The sequence below is a fragment of the Vipera berus genome (assembly GCF_964194415.1).
Source record: "Vipera berus genome assembly, chromosome: 8".
Taxonomy (NCBI): Eukaryota; Metazoa; Chordata; class Lepidosauria; order Squamata; family Viperidae; genus Vipera; species Vipera berus.
In genome coordinates, this window is record NC_138211.1 from 4,838,470 (window position 1) to 4,855,303 (window position 16,834).

General features: G+C 44.1%; 1 protein-coding gene across 1 annotated transcript; it reads left to right on the plus strand.

Annotated features, from left to right (window-relative positions):
* Positions 1-71: 71 nt before the first annotated feature.
* B3GAT1 (beta-1,3-glucuronyltransferase 1) lies at positions 72-16,648 on the plus strand (the record flags this gene model as incomplete). Its single annotated transcript, XM_081333793.1, has 4 exons — positions 72-258; positions 5,546-6,054; positions 11,823-12,119; positions 16,562-16,648. The coding sequence occupies 4 exons, from the start codon at positions 72-74 to the stop codon at positions 16,646-16,648; spliced, it is 1,080 nt and encodes a 359-aa protein (XP_081189919.1).
* Between the last annotated feature and the right edge of the window lie 186 nt (positions 16,649-16,834).

Here is a 16,834-nt window from a genome sequence, read left to right on the forward strand (position 1 = left end):
TGAGCACTGGTAAGACTTGTGAGCCTCGTGGCTTTTTAACGGCCTTCTGATCTCTTCTTGCCTTGATCTCCATGTGGTCTCCTGTTCTGTCTCTGGGGTTTCTGCTGTCAGGTAATGAGGAGCTGTGGGTCCCATCAGCCTTGGAGATGCCGAAGCGACGAGACATCTTGGCGATTGTGCTGATTGTGCTTCCCTGGACGCTGCTTATCACCGTCTGGCATCAGAGCGCCATTGCTCCCCTGCTTGCCGTGCATAAGGGTGAGGAGAAAGGCCAGGCCAGCTCTGACCATCATTGGCCCCATCATCCACCACCACCGCCTCCACCACCACAACTCATCATCAGCCTTCCCACTGTTATACTCATTTCATCAGCCAGTTTCCCATAAATTATGTTCCTTCCAAGATTCTGAAGCCCAAACATCTAGAGATACAGAAACCTTGTTTCTTATTTAGTTTACACATAGGAAAGTCCACACTGAATACTGAAGCTTCCTTATTGGCCAAGAACAAAAATCCATCTTGAAGTTTCTACAAACTCAGTAGGAGTTCGGCTATGGTTCTTCAAGAATTAAGCTGAATGGAAGGCCACCTTCTCAGGCCACATCTCCTAGAGGATGGAGGTTAGCAAAGAAAGAACTTTTCTTTCTGGAATGGCATTTCAATATTAAAGTTGTTTAATAACAATAAGTTTCAATTTGCTACTTCAACATGGAAGGTTTCATATTTTCTTCATGAGTTCCGAGATGATTCCTTGCCCAGAAGAAGAGATAGGATGTTATTAAAATGTCCAGCTAGCTATCTAACATGAAAACCCATAAAATTATTGTGCTACATATTTCTTTGTTCATTTTATAATGCCCAATATGTTTTCAAAGATACGGCACCCCTTTCCATAAAGATCCCAAGGTTATTATTTTCTCTGAGTCAGCTTAATGGGGATCCGGTGTTCTGTTTCCTATCATGGCCAACCTTGCAAGCTTTGAAACAGGCTGCAGTCAAGCTTGGCATTCTTTAAGGCTTGGTGCAGATAAACATGCCTTCACACACACACACACACACACACACACACACACACACACACCTTACTATCTTGTATCCCTATATGGTCCTCTTGCTTACAAGCCTATGGATAGGCTGGGTTTACTAAGCAGAATATGGTTTGTTTAGCAAGGCGTGTGAATACAGCCAATTGTAGCTTATTCTACAAAACCACAGCATAGCACAGATTTATAATGTCATGTATGACGTTGGTCATACACATCTTCTCCTTCACAGCCTCTTCCCTCTACTATCTTATGGATCAGGTTTAGATCATGCCTAGTGTTCTTTTTCCAATGACTAGATAAATATGAACCAACAAAATACAAAAATAATGCCTTCATCCCTCTGGTGCCTTACGCCCTGTTTTAGATACTCAGGACCTACTCAGTAACCTTCCATGAAGGAGAACAGGATTGTCCTTGTATCTTCCAATTCCTGAGCCCCCCCCAAAAAAAACCTACCTTAAATCCATTCCTTACAGTATGGAACACATTGTACAGGAGTAGGTGAAGCTCAGCTGATAAACCCCAAGGAAGCAATAATATTTAAATGCAAAATTGTTTTCCTGGAACCCTGAGGAGCTATATCTTGGTCTTTCTTGATTACATTGAATCAAAATTAGTAAGGTGACTGACGTTCGGATTAAAAGAGTCCCATGAAACTTTGCATCATTTCTGTTATGTACACTGGGAGGAAAAACAGATTGTCTCTGTGTGCTTTTTAAAACTCTTTTGACCTTTGAAAATGAATAGTTTTATTTATACACAGGTCTTTTACAAACAACCTTTCGTTGAGAGCATGTCGCAGGTTAGCCAATTCTTTGCAACTGCAAGGATGCTCCAATTTTATCATTCTTTCATTTCTTCCTTGAAAAATTATAGTCATGTGATCAAAATACAAATGCTTGGCAAACGGCGTGTATTGACAAAGGTTGCAGTGTCTCTGGGCCATGCGATCGCCATTTGCAAGCAAAGTCAATCGGGAAAGCTAGGATTTGCTTAAGGGCAGCATCATTCATTTCAATGCAGTGATTTGCTTAACAACCCTAGGAAAAAGGTTGCAAAATCAGACATGATTCACTTAACAACTGCCTTGATTAGCCATGGAAATTCTGGTCCCAATTGTAGATTGTGGACTACCTGTAGGACATTGTTGTCCATGGTCCTGAAGTCAAAATCTCTGACCTTGCTGTCCATGGTACTGAAGTCAAAATCTAATCTCGCTCTACATGATCCTGAAGTCAAAGTCTGTGATCTTGCTGTCCATGGTCATGACGTCAAAATCTGTAATCTCGCTGTCTGTGGTCCTGATGTCAACACCTCTAGCCTTGCTGTCCATGGTCCTGACGTCAAAATCTGCAATCTAGCTCTCCATGGTCCTGACGCCAAAATCTGCGATCTAGCTCTCCATGGTCCTGAAGTCAAAATCTGTAATCTCACTGTCCATGGACCTGAAGTCAAACTCTCTAAGCTTGGCACTAGAACTTTTCTTTTTTATTTGTCCTAGGCCTTTTTGTGTAGAGAGAAGCACATTCCATTTTTTCAATCCATATCAGCTGGATGTCGATGCCAGTAGACCACCTCTCCACTCCAACCTATTTCCTTAGCCCTCTTTATTTTACATTCACCAAGCAGCAGGTTTACAAATTGCTGGTTTCCTACTGCAGCAGATCAGGAGCTCCTTATGCCGTTGGAGGATTAGGGGAATCAGTTGGCCGGGAGAGAGGAGATGAATGCCTTGCTTCTGATCACAGTAGGGGGGAAAAAGGCAATGCTCCCCAGGGCATTCCTTTTGCATTACAGGTCATGTTTCTGAGTCCAAATAATACTCAGTGAGTGCCACTGAGCTGTGTTTCTGATAGCTCTGGATTATTTCCGTCTCCCTAAAGAATTGTGAAAAGTATAATAATAACAATGGAGGGGCTCTTCTCGAGAGACTGCAGCTGACCCTCCATCAGATCCTTGTCAAATGGCAGTCACCAAGATTTCCTGACAGGAAAGACAACTCCGTTTCTTGAATTTTATAGTCTGAAAAAAAGATGCCCAATTTCTTTCTTTCTTTCTGTTTTTTGGTCCACCCAGAGGTAATATTTTTTAAGAATAGACCACAAGAAAGAAGAAGGAGCTGAGTGAGATTTCCATTCAATTCATTAGCTTTAATTAGAATTACATTTGATTGCTAAAATACACTTAATGTGATTATTGCCTGGCTGTGCATGACTTGCTGATGGAATTAACAGGTTTTCTACAATATTCTGGCTCATAAACTAATCAGACTATATATACACACACAATAGGCTGAACCACCAAAATATTAAACCTAACTAGCTTTAATACATTAGATGAATGAAGACACTAAATGTTTGTCTAATCTGGGGACGTTTGCTATGTGAATCCAATTCTCACAGATCCTGTCACATCCTCAGTGTATCATACAGATAGTCCTTGTCTTACGAGCACGATTGAACCCAACATTTCTCTTGCTAAGTGAGACATTTGTGAAGTGCGTTTTGCCCCATTTTACAACCTTTCTTGTCAGTTATTGTGAATGACTGCAGTTGTTCAGTGAATCCAGCTTGCCCGTTGACCTTGCTTGACAGAAGGTCACAAAAAGGAGATCCCATGATCACAGGAGACTGCAACCATCATAAATATGAGTCAGTTGCCAAGCCGTCTAAATTTTGATCATGTGACCATGGGGATGCTGCAACGGTTGTAAGTGTGACCTTGAATGTTGTAACCTTGAATGGTCACTAAATGAATTTTTGTAAATTGAAGACTACCTGTATTGTTAACTATTTGCGGAATAAACTCTCAGGGCTGCTTTTAACCTTAGATGTTGCACTTCTCATCTAGCAGACCAACATAAGCAAATGGAAATTAAATAGCACTGTTTGTTTTTGTTTTAATGACCTTGTGATCTCTTGATTCAGGGTAGAGTTGGGGCGAGTGAATGAAGCTGAGCATTTACCGGCTGGATGCCACTCCTGACACCTACACAGAGTTTGCAGCAGATAGAGAAAGATCTGCCACTGCTTAAGATTGAACTTTATTTTTATTTTATTTTTATTTTAAATTCCATTTATATCCCGCCCTTCTCCGAAGACTCAGGGCGGCTTACAAGCTTAGCAGTAGCCTTCATTCTATGTACATGCCTGCTTATTAGGGCTTTCGCCCACCCCCCAAGCGGCATTATTACAAAGTCAGCTTATTGCTCCCAACAATCTGGGTCCTCATTTTACCTACCTCGGAAGGATGGAAGGCTGAGTCAACCTTGAGCCTGGTGGGAGGCGAACCTGCACTAATTGCAGGCAGCTGGTGTTACTTAAGGAGGCATTAGCCCACTGCTCCACCAAGGCCCTTCCCTCCAAGTGGGAAGCGAGAGTCTTCGCCTCTAAGTTGTCACTGTCCATTAAGCCCCTTTACATATCTGAATGCTATCCTGATGCATTTGTGTTTTCCCAGTTCTTCCTTCACCTAGGTGTTACTGCAAATTTGCTGTCCTTAGTTCAAGACTAAAAGTGCTTGCCCACTTCTATTTCTTTATTTTTTTTAAAAGATAACTAGGGCAAAAGGGGTGTTAGCTGAAAAGAATTGTGTTGATGAAGTTGTTTTTCTCCTTTCAAAATGCAGCACTCCAATCTGATGAAGTTTCTGGGAAAATAATTATATTTTGCACCCATCCACACCAAGCGTGATTATTTTAAAATAGACTCAAAAGGTAACTTACGGTGTTTTTTTTCAGGGGTGGGTTGAAGATGTGAGCTGGAGGAGAACATAGAGCTGAAGTATAAAATATACGGTTATATAATGTGATGTAATCCCAGTCACGTTCAGGATTTCAAGTAAACAAGCTGGAGAATCAATGAAATGAATCAATGAAACACAATAAGGGTAGAGCGATTTCACAAACTGCTTTCTCCCGAAATTACTTTGTCAGTTTTACAGAACTGGGGTTGAATTACTCACACTGGCAGTCCACACACATGGACTGCACCAAATGTTCTTCATCCTTGCAGGTAACCATTTCACCCCCTATTCATTTGATTCCATTCAGCTTCATCACTGTTTTCCCAGCCACTTGACTTGACTTAATGTACTATTCTCCCACAATGTTATTTTTTTTTTGCTCCAAATGCAAATTATGGATGATGATGGTGATGACAATTATTTCTAGAGAGGCATCATCATCTACAGCTTTTGCCACAAAATCAGAAGGCAGATTTTCTTATCCCAAAGAACTGATAGGTGATACAAGGGGAACCAAGGAGATTCAGGATTAGAAGTTGTTTTGAGTCTTGTTATCAAATGCAAAATTGACAGTGACTTACTTAGGGCATAGTGGAAGACGGTGTGCAATCAAATACGATTTGCCCACTTTCCATCCTGTACGCCTGATGGCTTCTGCTCTTCAGCTTGCTTTCTATTCCTCCTTCCTAACCAAGAGGCGATGCTTGCCTATTTGCTGCCTCAATTGTTCTTCTCTTGTTCCTTCTCTTCTATAGAGGATAGTGGGGACACCCGTCGTGACTTCTCCCAAGGCTCGGACTCTAAGGAATATTGCTTATCTGACCGTGACATTGTGGAGGTGGTTAGGACAGAATACGTCTACACCCGCCCACCTCCTTGGTCGGACGCCTTACCCACTATCCATGTGGTCACTCCTACTTACAGCCGGCCGGTCCAAAAGGCGGAGCTGACACGGTTGTCCAATACTTTTTTGCACGTCCCAAACTTGCACTGGATCTTGGTGGAGGACTCACAACGTCGGACTGCTTTGGTCACTCGGCTTTTGAGAGACACTGGGCTGAACTACACCCACCTCAACGTGGAGACCCCACGCAACTACAAGCTGAGAGGGGACATGCGGGACCCCCGGATTCCTCGGGGAACCATGCAAAGGAACCTGGCCCTCAGGTGGCTGAGGGAGACTTTTAATAGAAACAACAGTCAACCAGGGATTGTTTACTTTGCAGATGATGATAACACCTATAGTCTGGAACTTTTTGAGGAGGTAAGATGCTTGTGGGCCACTCAGCCAACTAGGCTAAGTCGCTAATGTTGGCTTGCAATGGATCATGTATCTCTGTTAGGAAGCCTTGGTGGACCTTCTCCACCAATAAGAGATGGTGCAGAAGAGATTGAAGGTAAGTGAAAACACCACACTCCATGCTGGGTCTTTAGTTTTGTGTGGGTTACTTGTACAAATGAAGGCTTGACTTTAATCTACTGAAATTGCCTCTTCCTCTATTCCCTTCTGAAGTTCTGAGATTCTTAAAAGTCCATTTATAGTGGGTGAGAGTAGTGGTTATTGAATCCAGTTTCCCAACCTAGACAGATGCTCCAAAGAGGCTTGCAGATTGATCGAGACAAGGATAGCTTCTCTCTCTTTTTTGATCCCTCACCATGAGACAATTGTTGTTTACAGTTCCTGTACCAAAAGGGGTGAGTGGGTGAAGGATGGAAGAGATGAGATGGGATGAAGCTGTCTTTTCACAAACCATACCGTTGGCCCTTGTCACGTTTGTCTTGGGATTTGGGAAACTGAAGTCCAGCAGATATGAAGGCCAACTACTGCTCCCATCTTAATGACCATGGCAGCCAGCAATGGCTGTTTTCTCATCAATAGATCCTTCTCAAACCTCCCTTGGTACCAAGCACCTCTGCCTTTTGAACACAGAAAAAATGTGCTCGGCAAGTAAGCTTAAGTCTCTTCCCTAAATTGATCCCTTAAACCAAGAAGATTTGGAAACAGACGTTGATAATATAGGTAACAAAAGAGAGAAAAGGAAGAGAGAAAGGAAGTCATTTTTTTTTACATATCACGCTTTCCCTATTATCTTCTCCTAATTGACAAACTGTTCCTATAAACTGTCCACAGATTTAAAAAAATTTTTTTTTAAAAAAATGGTAAATCACCATGCTTTCCCTCATTGGTATCTGCATTTCCTTCATGCAGATGTTCAAATTGTGAATTCCCCTGATCTAAACTGTTTTTCAAAATGCAACTCTCACAACCGAGGCACAATTTCTAGGATGTACAGGTAGTCCTCGCTTAATGACCAGTCTCTCAGCAACCATCCCTAGTTATGATGGACCTCACCAGGACTACTTTACCATCCGATTTCCAAGTTCTAACAGCGGCTTACCACAAAGACACCTGCAGACAAATTGTATTGTAGCTGCTTGGAGACCGTAATTCCAGGTGATAAATCAAGAATTACCTTTATCTTTTTTCAGATTTTTTTTTGAGGGCGGGGGGGCGACAAGCTTTTGATCAAATGTCATTAGATTTTGTTGGACGTTTGTGTTTCCCACCTATAAACATCCATGGGAGTTAAAAACCCAGATTTCCTTCCAGTGAGATTTGATCCAATAAATGTGAAAAACGTGCAGAGTTCCTTTATAAATGGAAGTTGATTCCAGAATTCAAACACGGCCTTAAAAGTTGTCTAAATGTGAGTTTGTGTTTCTGTTTGGCCCTTTAAAAAAAAAAGTCTTCCGGGAGGCACATAAAACGGCACCCACCCACCCCCTCCAATAATGGCTTATTTGCATATCACTGCCATTAAAGAGCACTAACTCTGATTCACCGCCAGCAGCGTGCAGCGGTTTTTATAGACCGCAGCGCATGACGCATTCCTTTCCCTCAGGATTTTTATAAATTAAGTCATTTTCAACCACGCTGTAAAGTTAATTAATTTAAATGCAGGCAAATGAAATGTTGCCTGTTGTCAAAGCATGGCGTCCAAGCTGAACTTTTTTCTTCTTCTTTTTTCAAAAAAAAAATGCCCAAAACAAGCAGTCTGAAAACTAGAAAAAAGCTGAGAAGGAAGAACAATTTGAAATTGGCAAGGAAACAAGGCCAGGTTTAATGACTCAAAATAAGACTATTTATTTATCGTACGGCACATTCACACCCCATGTTGATAAAAACGCAAGAGATATAAACTACAAGATGTGAAATATAAAATCTAAAATATTATAAACATATGCCTAGATGAGAAGTTCCCAACCTTTTGTGCACCAGGGACCGGTTCCGTGGAGAGAGGTTTTTCCGCGGATCAGAGGGAGCGTGGTTTTGTGTGCTGCCTGCATCCCATGGATGCGGCTTTGCTAGTTTGTGCGGACCAGTTGCTGGCATGCCACAGCCCAGTACTGGTCCACAGACCGGGGGTTGGGGACCTCTGGCCTAGATTACAGATATAATTTTGGGGTTCGTAGATATAATTTTGGGGTTCTTGCCCCGGTCAAGAAATCAGCAAAGTCTCCATTATAGGCTCTGTTTTGGCACCCCTGACACTATATGTTGGATAGTTTGTTTTTCGACCACACAGTCACAATTCGATGATGGTATTTTGCCTCACTTATAGAGGACATCAGTGGGCAGGGGGGATGGCTCAGTGGTTAAAGATGCTGAGCTTGTCAGCTAGGGAAGGTGACAGCCAAGGTTAGGGACCTGAGCGCCATGTGATGGGTTGAGTTCCCGTTCCTTGCTCCAGCTCTTGCCCGCCTAGCAATTCAAAAGCATGCAAATGCGAGTAGATAAATAGGTACCACTTCGGTGGGAAGGTCATAATGTTCCGTGCATCTTTGGTTTATAGCCATGCTGGTCACATGACCACAGAAGTGTCTTCAGACAACACTGGCTGACTAAGCCAAGAAACAGAGATGTGCACCGGCCCCTAGACACAACTGGACAGGGAAAACTTCACCTTTTATAGAGGGCATCTGCACATCTGTCATGGCCATTGTCAATTCAGTTCAGTGATGTCTGTATCTCACAGGGCTGGTCAAATTCAGATTGTGGAGAAAAGGCTAGTTTAGAGAAGCAGTCATGGACCAGTCCTAACTAACTCCAAGAGTCCCTTTCTCATCACATGAGTGGTGTGCCATGTTCCACAGCAAATGAGGACAGGGCAAATAAAACACGTTTAGGTTGAAATTACATGTTTTGTTAGAAGTTTAGGCTTGCATACTTTTTCCTGTGGTCAAGGCCCACTGCTCTCCTTCCATTCTTTTCTTGCAACAATAATCCTTTAAGACATAGGCAAAAATCAGGGTGGTTGTCATGGCTGATTCTATGATCTGAAGTGGAGCTGATTGTCTGCCTTCCAGACTTGAATTAAAGACAGTAGAAGGGAGGGTAAACAATTAACCTTCTGCAGAGAGTCCCAGACTTATGACCATTCATTTAACAAAGTTACAACAGCACTGAAAAAAGTTAATTATGGCCCCTCCTCAAAGTTACGACTGTCGCCCCACACCCCTCAGTCACATGATCACAAGTTGGCTTCTTGGCAACTGACCAATGGTTGCAGTGTCCTGCGGTCACATGATCGTGGTATGGGAATTTCCCAGCCAGCCTCCAACAAGACAACGGGGGAAATTCGGATTCATTGAACAACCATATAATTCACCGAACAACTGTGTGATTTACAGTAAAAAATGATGGAGTCTCGTCACATGGTGCTTTGGGTGCTTAGCAGCCAAATTTCCAGCCATGACTGTGGTCGTAACTTGAGGACTGCCTATATATTTAATATTTCCCCTTTTGCTGCATGAACAAGTGCAATTTGGGAGAAATTTTGGGAAGGGTCTGGAAGATTTTCTGAAGGTTTGCAAGCAGGAACAAGCCACCCGGTCTTCTTTAAGGCACCACTAGGGACCGAGGGGATCCAGCAATCTATTACTAGCACTATCAACTGCCTTTGACGGAGCTTAAGTGTTATTGGCAGAGGCCGTTCACTCTTACCACTTGGATCCCCAAAGTCAGATTTAAGAATGATAGATGGAGCAGGAATTATATGCAGGTGTCAACATAGATACCAGAGTTACTCTACATGCAGCTAGTTTATACAGGTGGCAACACCGGGATCAGAAGCTCATTGTTTTCAGGTCCAATAATAGAACAAGTAGACATCATCTCCACTTTTTGATGGTCTTCAGCAAGCTCCTGGATCCTGCATGCCTTGTTTAGTTGTTCATGGGGTCAACAGTTGGCCTTGACAGAGATGAGAGTTGAGTCTCAACTCATCAACCATGTGCCGCCACGTCCTGACCCACCACCAACATTGGCTGAACATGTGGATTCTCTCTAGCTATCTTAACCCGGCATCATCCTGCCCTCAGTTTTATAGAGGTGTGTCTTCCGTTCAAAGAAGGGATAATTGAGGTTCTGGACATCCTGTATTTGAAGGTCATTGTCCAGCCTAAGGGCTGGCATTGGTGTCCTTGAAATTGCCCATCTGGACCACTCCAGCTGCTCATAGTCTTGCCATTATGGGGTCCATTATCCTTCTGGGGTATTTACAATAATTAATTCTACATTTCTGTCTCCATGCAAATTTGCTCAAGTAGGCATGCTAACTCCCCAAAAATATCAACTTCCCAACAAGGAAGAGGATACTTGGATATCAGCTAATGAAGGGCAAAAGAGTTGGGCTTACAGTTTGGATTTGGTTTTCCAAATGATTGTTAATCAAAAGGTATGCAGTATTACTTTATTTTTATTTTTTTTGCCATACGCTCAGAATGCTCTGGTGGTCATCATCATCATCATGATCGTCATCCAATATCAGGAATGTTGTTGATGCAGGCTATAAGATGAAATGATAATTTTGAATCTGGAAGAGTTTGGGCTTGGCTTCAGTTCTTGCCTGCTAGGGAGACAAAAGAAGGAACTTACGCTTGTCTCCATCTCGCCTTCCTTCCACTGATGGGCTGCATCAAGAGGTGCTGGCCCAGAAACCAGGAGACTGTGAATTCTAGTCCTGTCTTAGGCATGAAAACCTGCTGGGTGACTGGGCCAATGAGCAAAAGACAGTGAGTTTTCCTCTGTCTTGAGAGATAAAAGTTGGCTGGGTGACTTTGGGCCAATCACCAGGAGACCGGGAGTTCTAGTCCTGCCTTGAGCATGAAAGCCAGCCTGCTGTAGTGTGACTTTATTAATCTCTGTCCTTCTGCCCCCGTAAGACCGGGAGAGAGTGAATGTATTTATGCAGGAGGGCAAGTACTATAAGCTCTTTTGGTTATTAATAATGATGCAGTAATTAATAATGATGAAAGGCAGCAGAAGAGAAAGAAGATGAGCAGGGAAGATGCAGTACTAGCAAAGCATTTGTGGAACGAGGGCTCCTGAAAAGCTGGCTGACTCTAGCGATCCTGAATGAGATATTTTATTGAAGGGGTTTAGAGTAGCTGGGTATTATCCCTCTTATAGACCCCTGGATCCTTTCTTCCTTTGTAGATTTGTAGGACTCAATTCCGAGTAGCTTCTTCTTTCCCCATTTTACTACGGGGACTAACTCAAGGAGTACTGGTGGTGAGAATTCTAACTGGTGGAGTTAGAATAATCCTACAAGCCATTCCTGCAGTGCTTCTGGCTGAAAGTAGAAGGATATATATGGGACTTATGCATTTGTTGGGCTGGTACCCTGTTTTTCATTCAAGATGCTTCTAAAGCCACTTCCAACTCTGTGAATGTTAACTCAAGAGTGTGGACTGTTCTTATCCAAAACCTGTGTGCGCATCTAAGGTGGCTTCAGCTACTGTAGCTTTCCCCACCCTAGTGCCCAGCAAGCCCAACTACTATGCTATCTAGGGCTTTTGAGAAAACCACGTTGGAGAAGAGCTTGTGCTCAGCTGTCGGAGAGATCAGAGTGAAAGAGATGCTCCTTGGTTGCCCAACCATGCTCATAATGGCATTCTCTTCCATTGATGGAAGCAAGGGATGCTCAATCACTGCACGGTTCTCCTCTTTCTCCTCCTTTTATTTTCCAGATGCGGACCACCCGCAGAGTGTCTGTCTGGCCAGTGGCCTTCGTGGGAGGCTTGCGGTACGAGTCCCCCAAGGTCAACGCTGCTGGGAAGGTGTATGGATGGAAAACTGTCTTTGACCCCCACCGTCCGTTTGCGATCGATATGGCAGGCTTTGCTGTCAACCTCAGGCTAATCCTTCAGCGACCTCAGGCTTACTTCAAACTGCGAGGGGTGAAGGGGGGCTATCAAGAGAGCAGCCTGCTCCGTGAGCTGGTTACCTTGCATGACCTCGAGCCCAAAGCTGCCAATTGCACTAAGGTATGGTTGCCTTAGGGACGTGGTGGTTCAGTGGGTTAGGACGCTGAGCTTGTCGATCAGAAGGTCGGCAGTTTGGCAGGTCGAATCCCGAGTGCCACGTAACAGAGTGAGCGAGCGCCTGTGAGTCCCAGCTTCTGCCAACCTAGCAGTTCGAAAGCACGTAAAAATGCAAGTAGAAAAATAGGGACCACTCCGGTGGGAAGGTAACAGCGTTCCGTGCGCCTTTGGCGCCTAGTCATGCCGGCCACATGACCACGGAGATGTCCTCGGACAAGCGCTGGCTCTTCGGCTTTGAAACGGAGATGAGCACCGGCCCCTAGGGTCGGAAATGACTAGCACGCATGTGCGGGGGAACCTTTACCTTTTTATGGTTGCCTTTGACATTCCAAGCAGAGGGGTGACTTACCCAGATGCGGGTTTCTCTGGAGACCACCTGCGGGAGAACCACAAACTTCCAGAGCCAGTCTGAAGAAGTTTGACCTGAAGGGCTTTTGTGTAGAGCAGATTCTGAGTGCCCATAGAAGAGAATCTTCATAGCAGGATTCGTCACTGGGACCCAAGGTTTATTCTTCCAAGCTTTCAGGCTCATGCTGAGGCACCTCATCAGGGAATTTCTCTCTGATGAGCTCCGGCCTGAACCCAAGAGCTTTGAACAATAAAGCCTTGGTGTGGGTGACTGACTCAGGCTGGATCCTGCAACCTTAGACCGAGACACACCTATTTACCTTCATTCGTGAGAATCTTTGTAGCTCTGAGTAGATTCTGAGTAGCCACACCACCTTGGTTTGGCTGCTTCTTCAGCTTGTCCATGTCCTCCTGGACCACCCAAGTGAAGGGTGGCATTTCCAAGGCACAAAGCAAAGGGATTGGTTTTAGCATCTCCATTTTGCGTAAATGTCCTGAGTGCCTTTCCAACGTGGGTCCAATTGTGCGTCTTGTCTGTTATTGTGATTTTAAAATAACGCTCTTTCTATTCAAGAGCAATTTGCAATGATTTGTTTTATCTCCTTTCACAACGAAACACTAAATTAAATATCCCTGGAAACTAGAGCTGGTAGAAACTACATTTTTTAAGTTCTCTTGACTTAAATATCATCTGCATTTATGTCCTGACTATCAGGCTCCATCTTTCAAAGCCTCCTGACCCTGTCGTTTTGGACTCTTAAGGCAGCGTTTCTCAACCTTAGTGACTTTAAGATGGGTGGACTTCAACCCCCAGAATCCCCCAGCCAGTAAAGCTCCACCCATCTTAAAGCCACCAAGGTGGAGAAAGACTGCTGTAAGGAATACTCAACAATCGGTTGCATTCTTCTTTTCAAGGGCCAAAGATTCTCTAGGCTTCAGCGCCTGGGCAGGACAACCTCCAAAGCTTTTTCATGGCTTGTGTGTTGCTCCTCCATAAAGCGAGACGCCCGGCTGCCCTTCTACAGCAGTGCACGCATATAATCCTCTTAAAGATTAACTCCTTGGGTTGCCATTTGGAACTGGAGAGTGGTGGGGGGGGGGGAAGCAAAGCTCAAATCCCGAAAATTGAGAAACAGTGGGACTCTGCTTGAGAGGCTAATGAGAAGCCCAGCGTTTGGTTTTTTTGTGTTTTTTTTAACGCTTTGGCAGCAGAACGGATTCTTCAAACCAGGCAAAAGCCAACCCGTCTCTCTAAACATGAAACAGGGTCGATAGCGTGCTGTTTCGTTGCCATGGCAACGAGACCCATGGCAAGGTAAGGATGCTGGCGAGGAAGAGCTAAAAAAACAAAAACAAAGGTGCCAGAGATGTTGGGCTGAGGGACTCCCGCCATCCACCTGCTCGGCAACAGCGACCAAGAAAGAGCCCCCCCCCAGGGGGAAAGGCCCTTTAATCTAGGAGCACAGGAAGTCCTCGACTTACGACGTTTCATTGAGGGACCGAAGTTACAGCAGAAGTGAAAGAAGGAGAAAAAAAACAACTTATGGCCAGTTGTCATACTTCCGACATACTTTGCAGCGTTCCTCATGGTCCCGTGGTCAAAGTTCAGCCACTTGGCAACCAGCAGGCATTTATGGCAGGTTGCAAAGTCCCAGGACCATGGGATGACCCTTTGCAACCTACGCAGCCGGCTTCCGACAAGCAAAGTCAACAGGGGGGAACCCTGATTGGCTTAACGACCTCACGATTTGCTTACCAACTGCAGTGATCCCGCCCTTAACCATGGTGGCATAAAAAGATGGGGAAAAGGGGCGGGATGTGCATTTAAGGCCGCGGGAATGTCGGGCACAACTGTGGCTGTGAGGTGAAGACTACGTGTGGTGAAGTTCTGGGTTTTTCAGAGGCTTGGGAAAAAAAAATTCTGGCCGCTAATTTGCTAGTTGGCAGCTGCTCTTGCTGCACATCCACTCCAGCTGCCAGCCTCCTGTACTGGTTTTCAACCTATACAGCCGACCTATATGGCTTTTGTGTGAAGTCACTGCCTCACAGGTGCATCCGTCAATGTCCACTGAAGTCATTTATCAAACCCCACAGGGGTGGGGCGGGGGGGGAGGAAGGAGAGAGATCTGAGTGGCCAGCTTAATGATTTTGATTCAGCCCTCCCTTTTTTCTTTTTTAAAATCGAGATCATCTTGGTTGCCAGGGTGTCTGATTTCGGCAGCCCGAAACAGATTTAGACGTGACAGCCCGTTGGAGAGCTGACAATTACCTTCCTTCTGTTTTAATAACTAAGATAATGCTTCTGACGGTTCCCGTAATTGGAGAGGCAGCGTGCCATGCCAGAGACCAGTAGGTGTGAGTGTCATTAAAATAGCAGTAGGGATTAATCAGACTGGTGTGCGATCTGCCAAACCACCAGTGCTTCAGGCGTGTAAGAGACGTTGGCACTGCTCCGCGTGGGCCTTTTTTTCCTGGCCTTTTCATAGCTGGGGCTGCATGGCTGGCTGGGGGATTCTGGGAGTTGAAGTCCACAAGTCTTAAAAGTGGCCAAGGTTGGACATCCCCCACTGTAAGCCGCCGGGAAGCTGAGAGAATCACGCTTAGGAGACGCAACTGCTGTGTTGATTCACAAGTTACAAATCACACAGTTTGGAAAACATGTTTGAAGCAGGGCTGATGAATCCACTGGAAAGATTTGCTAGTCTCTTGATGACAAGAGTAGTTATTTGTATGTTGTTTTTTTTCTTAGCCTGCTGATCTTCTTTCTTGCGACCAGGTGTCTGTAGTGGAGACGAAGAGAGCTTTGATTCAATTTTTCCCGAAGAATAAAAAATATTGAGACTCGTATCTTACTTTAGGCAATGCATCATTTAATTGTGTCCTTTTTAACAAGGCTATTGTTAAGCCGTGGCTTGCAAACAGCCATATTCTGGATTTCTGTCACATCCTGCGCCAAATTATCACCATACTGATGGCTTAGTATGATGAGTGCAACAATGAACCCTCCAGATAAGGGAAATAATTGTGGATTGCTTAAGCTTGGTTTAAGATTCCCTCCTTTAAAAATAAAAAATAAATTGCTTGTTTTATATTGCTAGAGAATAGTAAAAAAAAAGCTGGGCTGGATGAAAAGCAACTGTGGAGTCCTGGGTGTTCCCGGAGTTTGGTTGTTTTCTTGCAGACATTTCATTACCAAACTAGGTATCATCATCAATGCTAGAAGTGACTGAGCTTTGGTCTCATTTTATATTCAACTCTGAGCTACAAATATTCTCTTCTATCAGCATGAAAGCAAACCAGGAATGAGCAAGGAAGTGCCTACATTGCTATGTTTGCAGAAATGCATAATCACAATTAATAAACACGAACCCAGGTGATCTGTTGAAAGGAAACTTAAGGGTATCTTTTTATTATTATTATTATTTATTATTATTATTATTATTATTATTATTATTATTATTATTATTATTATTATATTTTTTTATTGAAAAGTTTTTCAATACATTTTATCTTTAACAAAACAACCCCTCCCCACCCCCATCCCCCCTTCCCAACCCAACCCAACCCTCCCCCCTCCCCTTCCCCCCTCCCCGACTTCCCAGAGCTAAATACAAGGTATAAAAGTAAAAAACAATCATAAACTACCATATGCTAACAACAATAAACTATTAGGTCTATCGCACTTTAGCTCTAGAAACTTAAGGGTATCTTGAGTGCTTTTCAAGGGAAATACATTAATCCTCCCACACCTATCTATCCCAATCACCTTTCTAGCTCTTCAGCAGCACGGCCACCCCTTGAAATGATGGGAGTTGGCAGAAGTTAGATCAAAAAGCACGCTTGAGGAACATCTTGAGATCCATCACTATTTTTGTCTCTGCAACCCCACCTTATTCTTCTCTGATCTGTTTTAACCACTGGAGATTCCCCCATCTGTCTTTGGAGAATGTAGCTAGCCACGCCCTTAGTTGAATAATGAAACGCATGTTGCATGTAAGACCGAGGAACTGACCTCGTATGCTTCTTCTTCGATCCAGATTCTCGTCTGGCACACAAGGACCGAGAAACCCGTGCTGGTGAACGAGGGAAAGAAAGGCTTCACAGATCCCAACGTGGAAATCTGACATCATGCTGCAAAGCCAGGAACGATGCGAGCCAGGTACAACACAGGTGCATTAGTCAATCACAGCATTTGGTACCGTGGGGGTCCCTCTTCAAGTGGGACTGAAGGGGAAGAATTTGAATCTGAGCCACATTCGTGGCAGCTGCTTAAAACAGTAAACACCCATCCCTCTTTCTTCTGAAGGCTT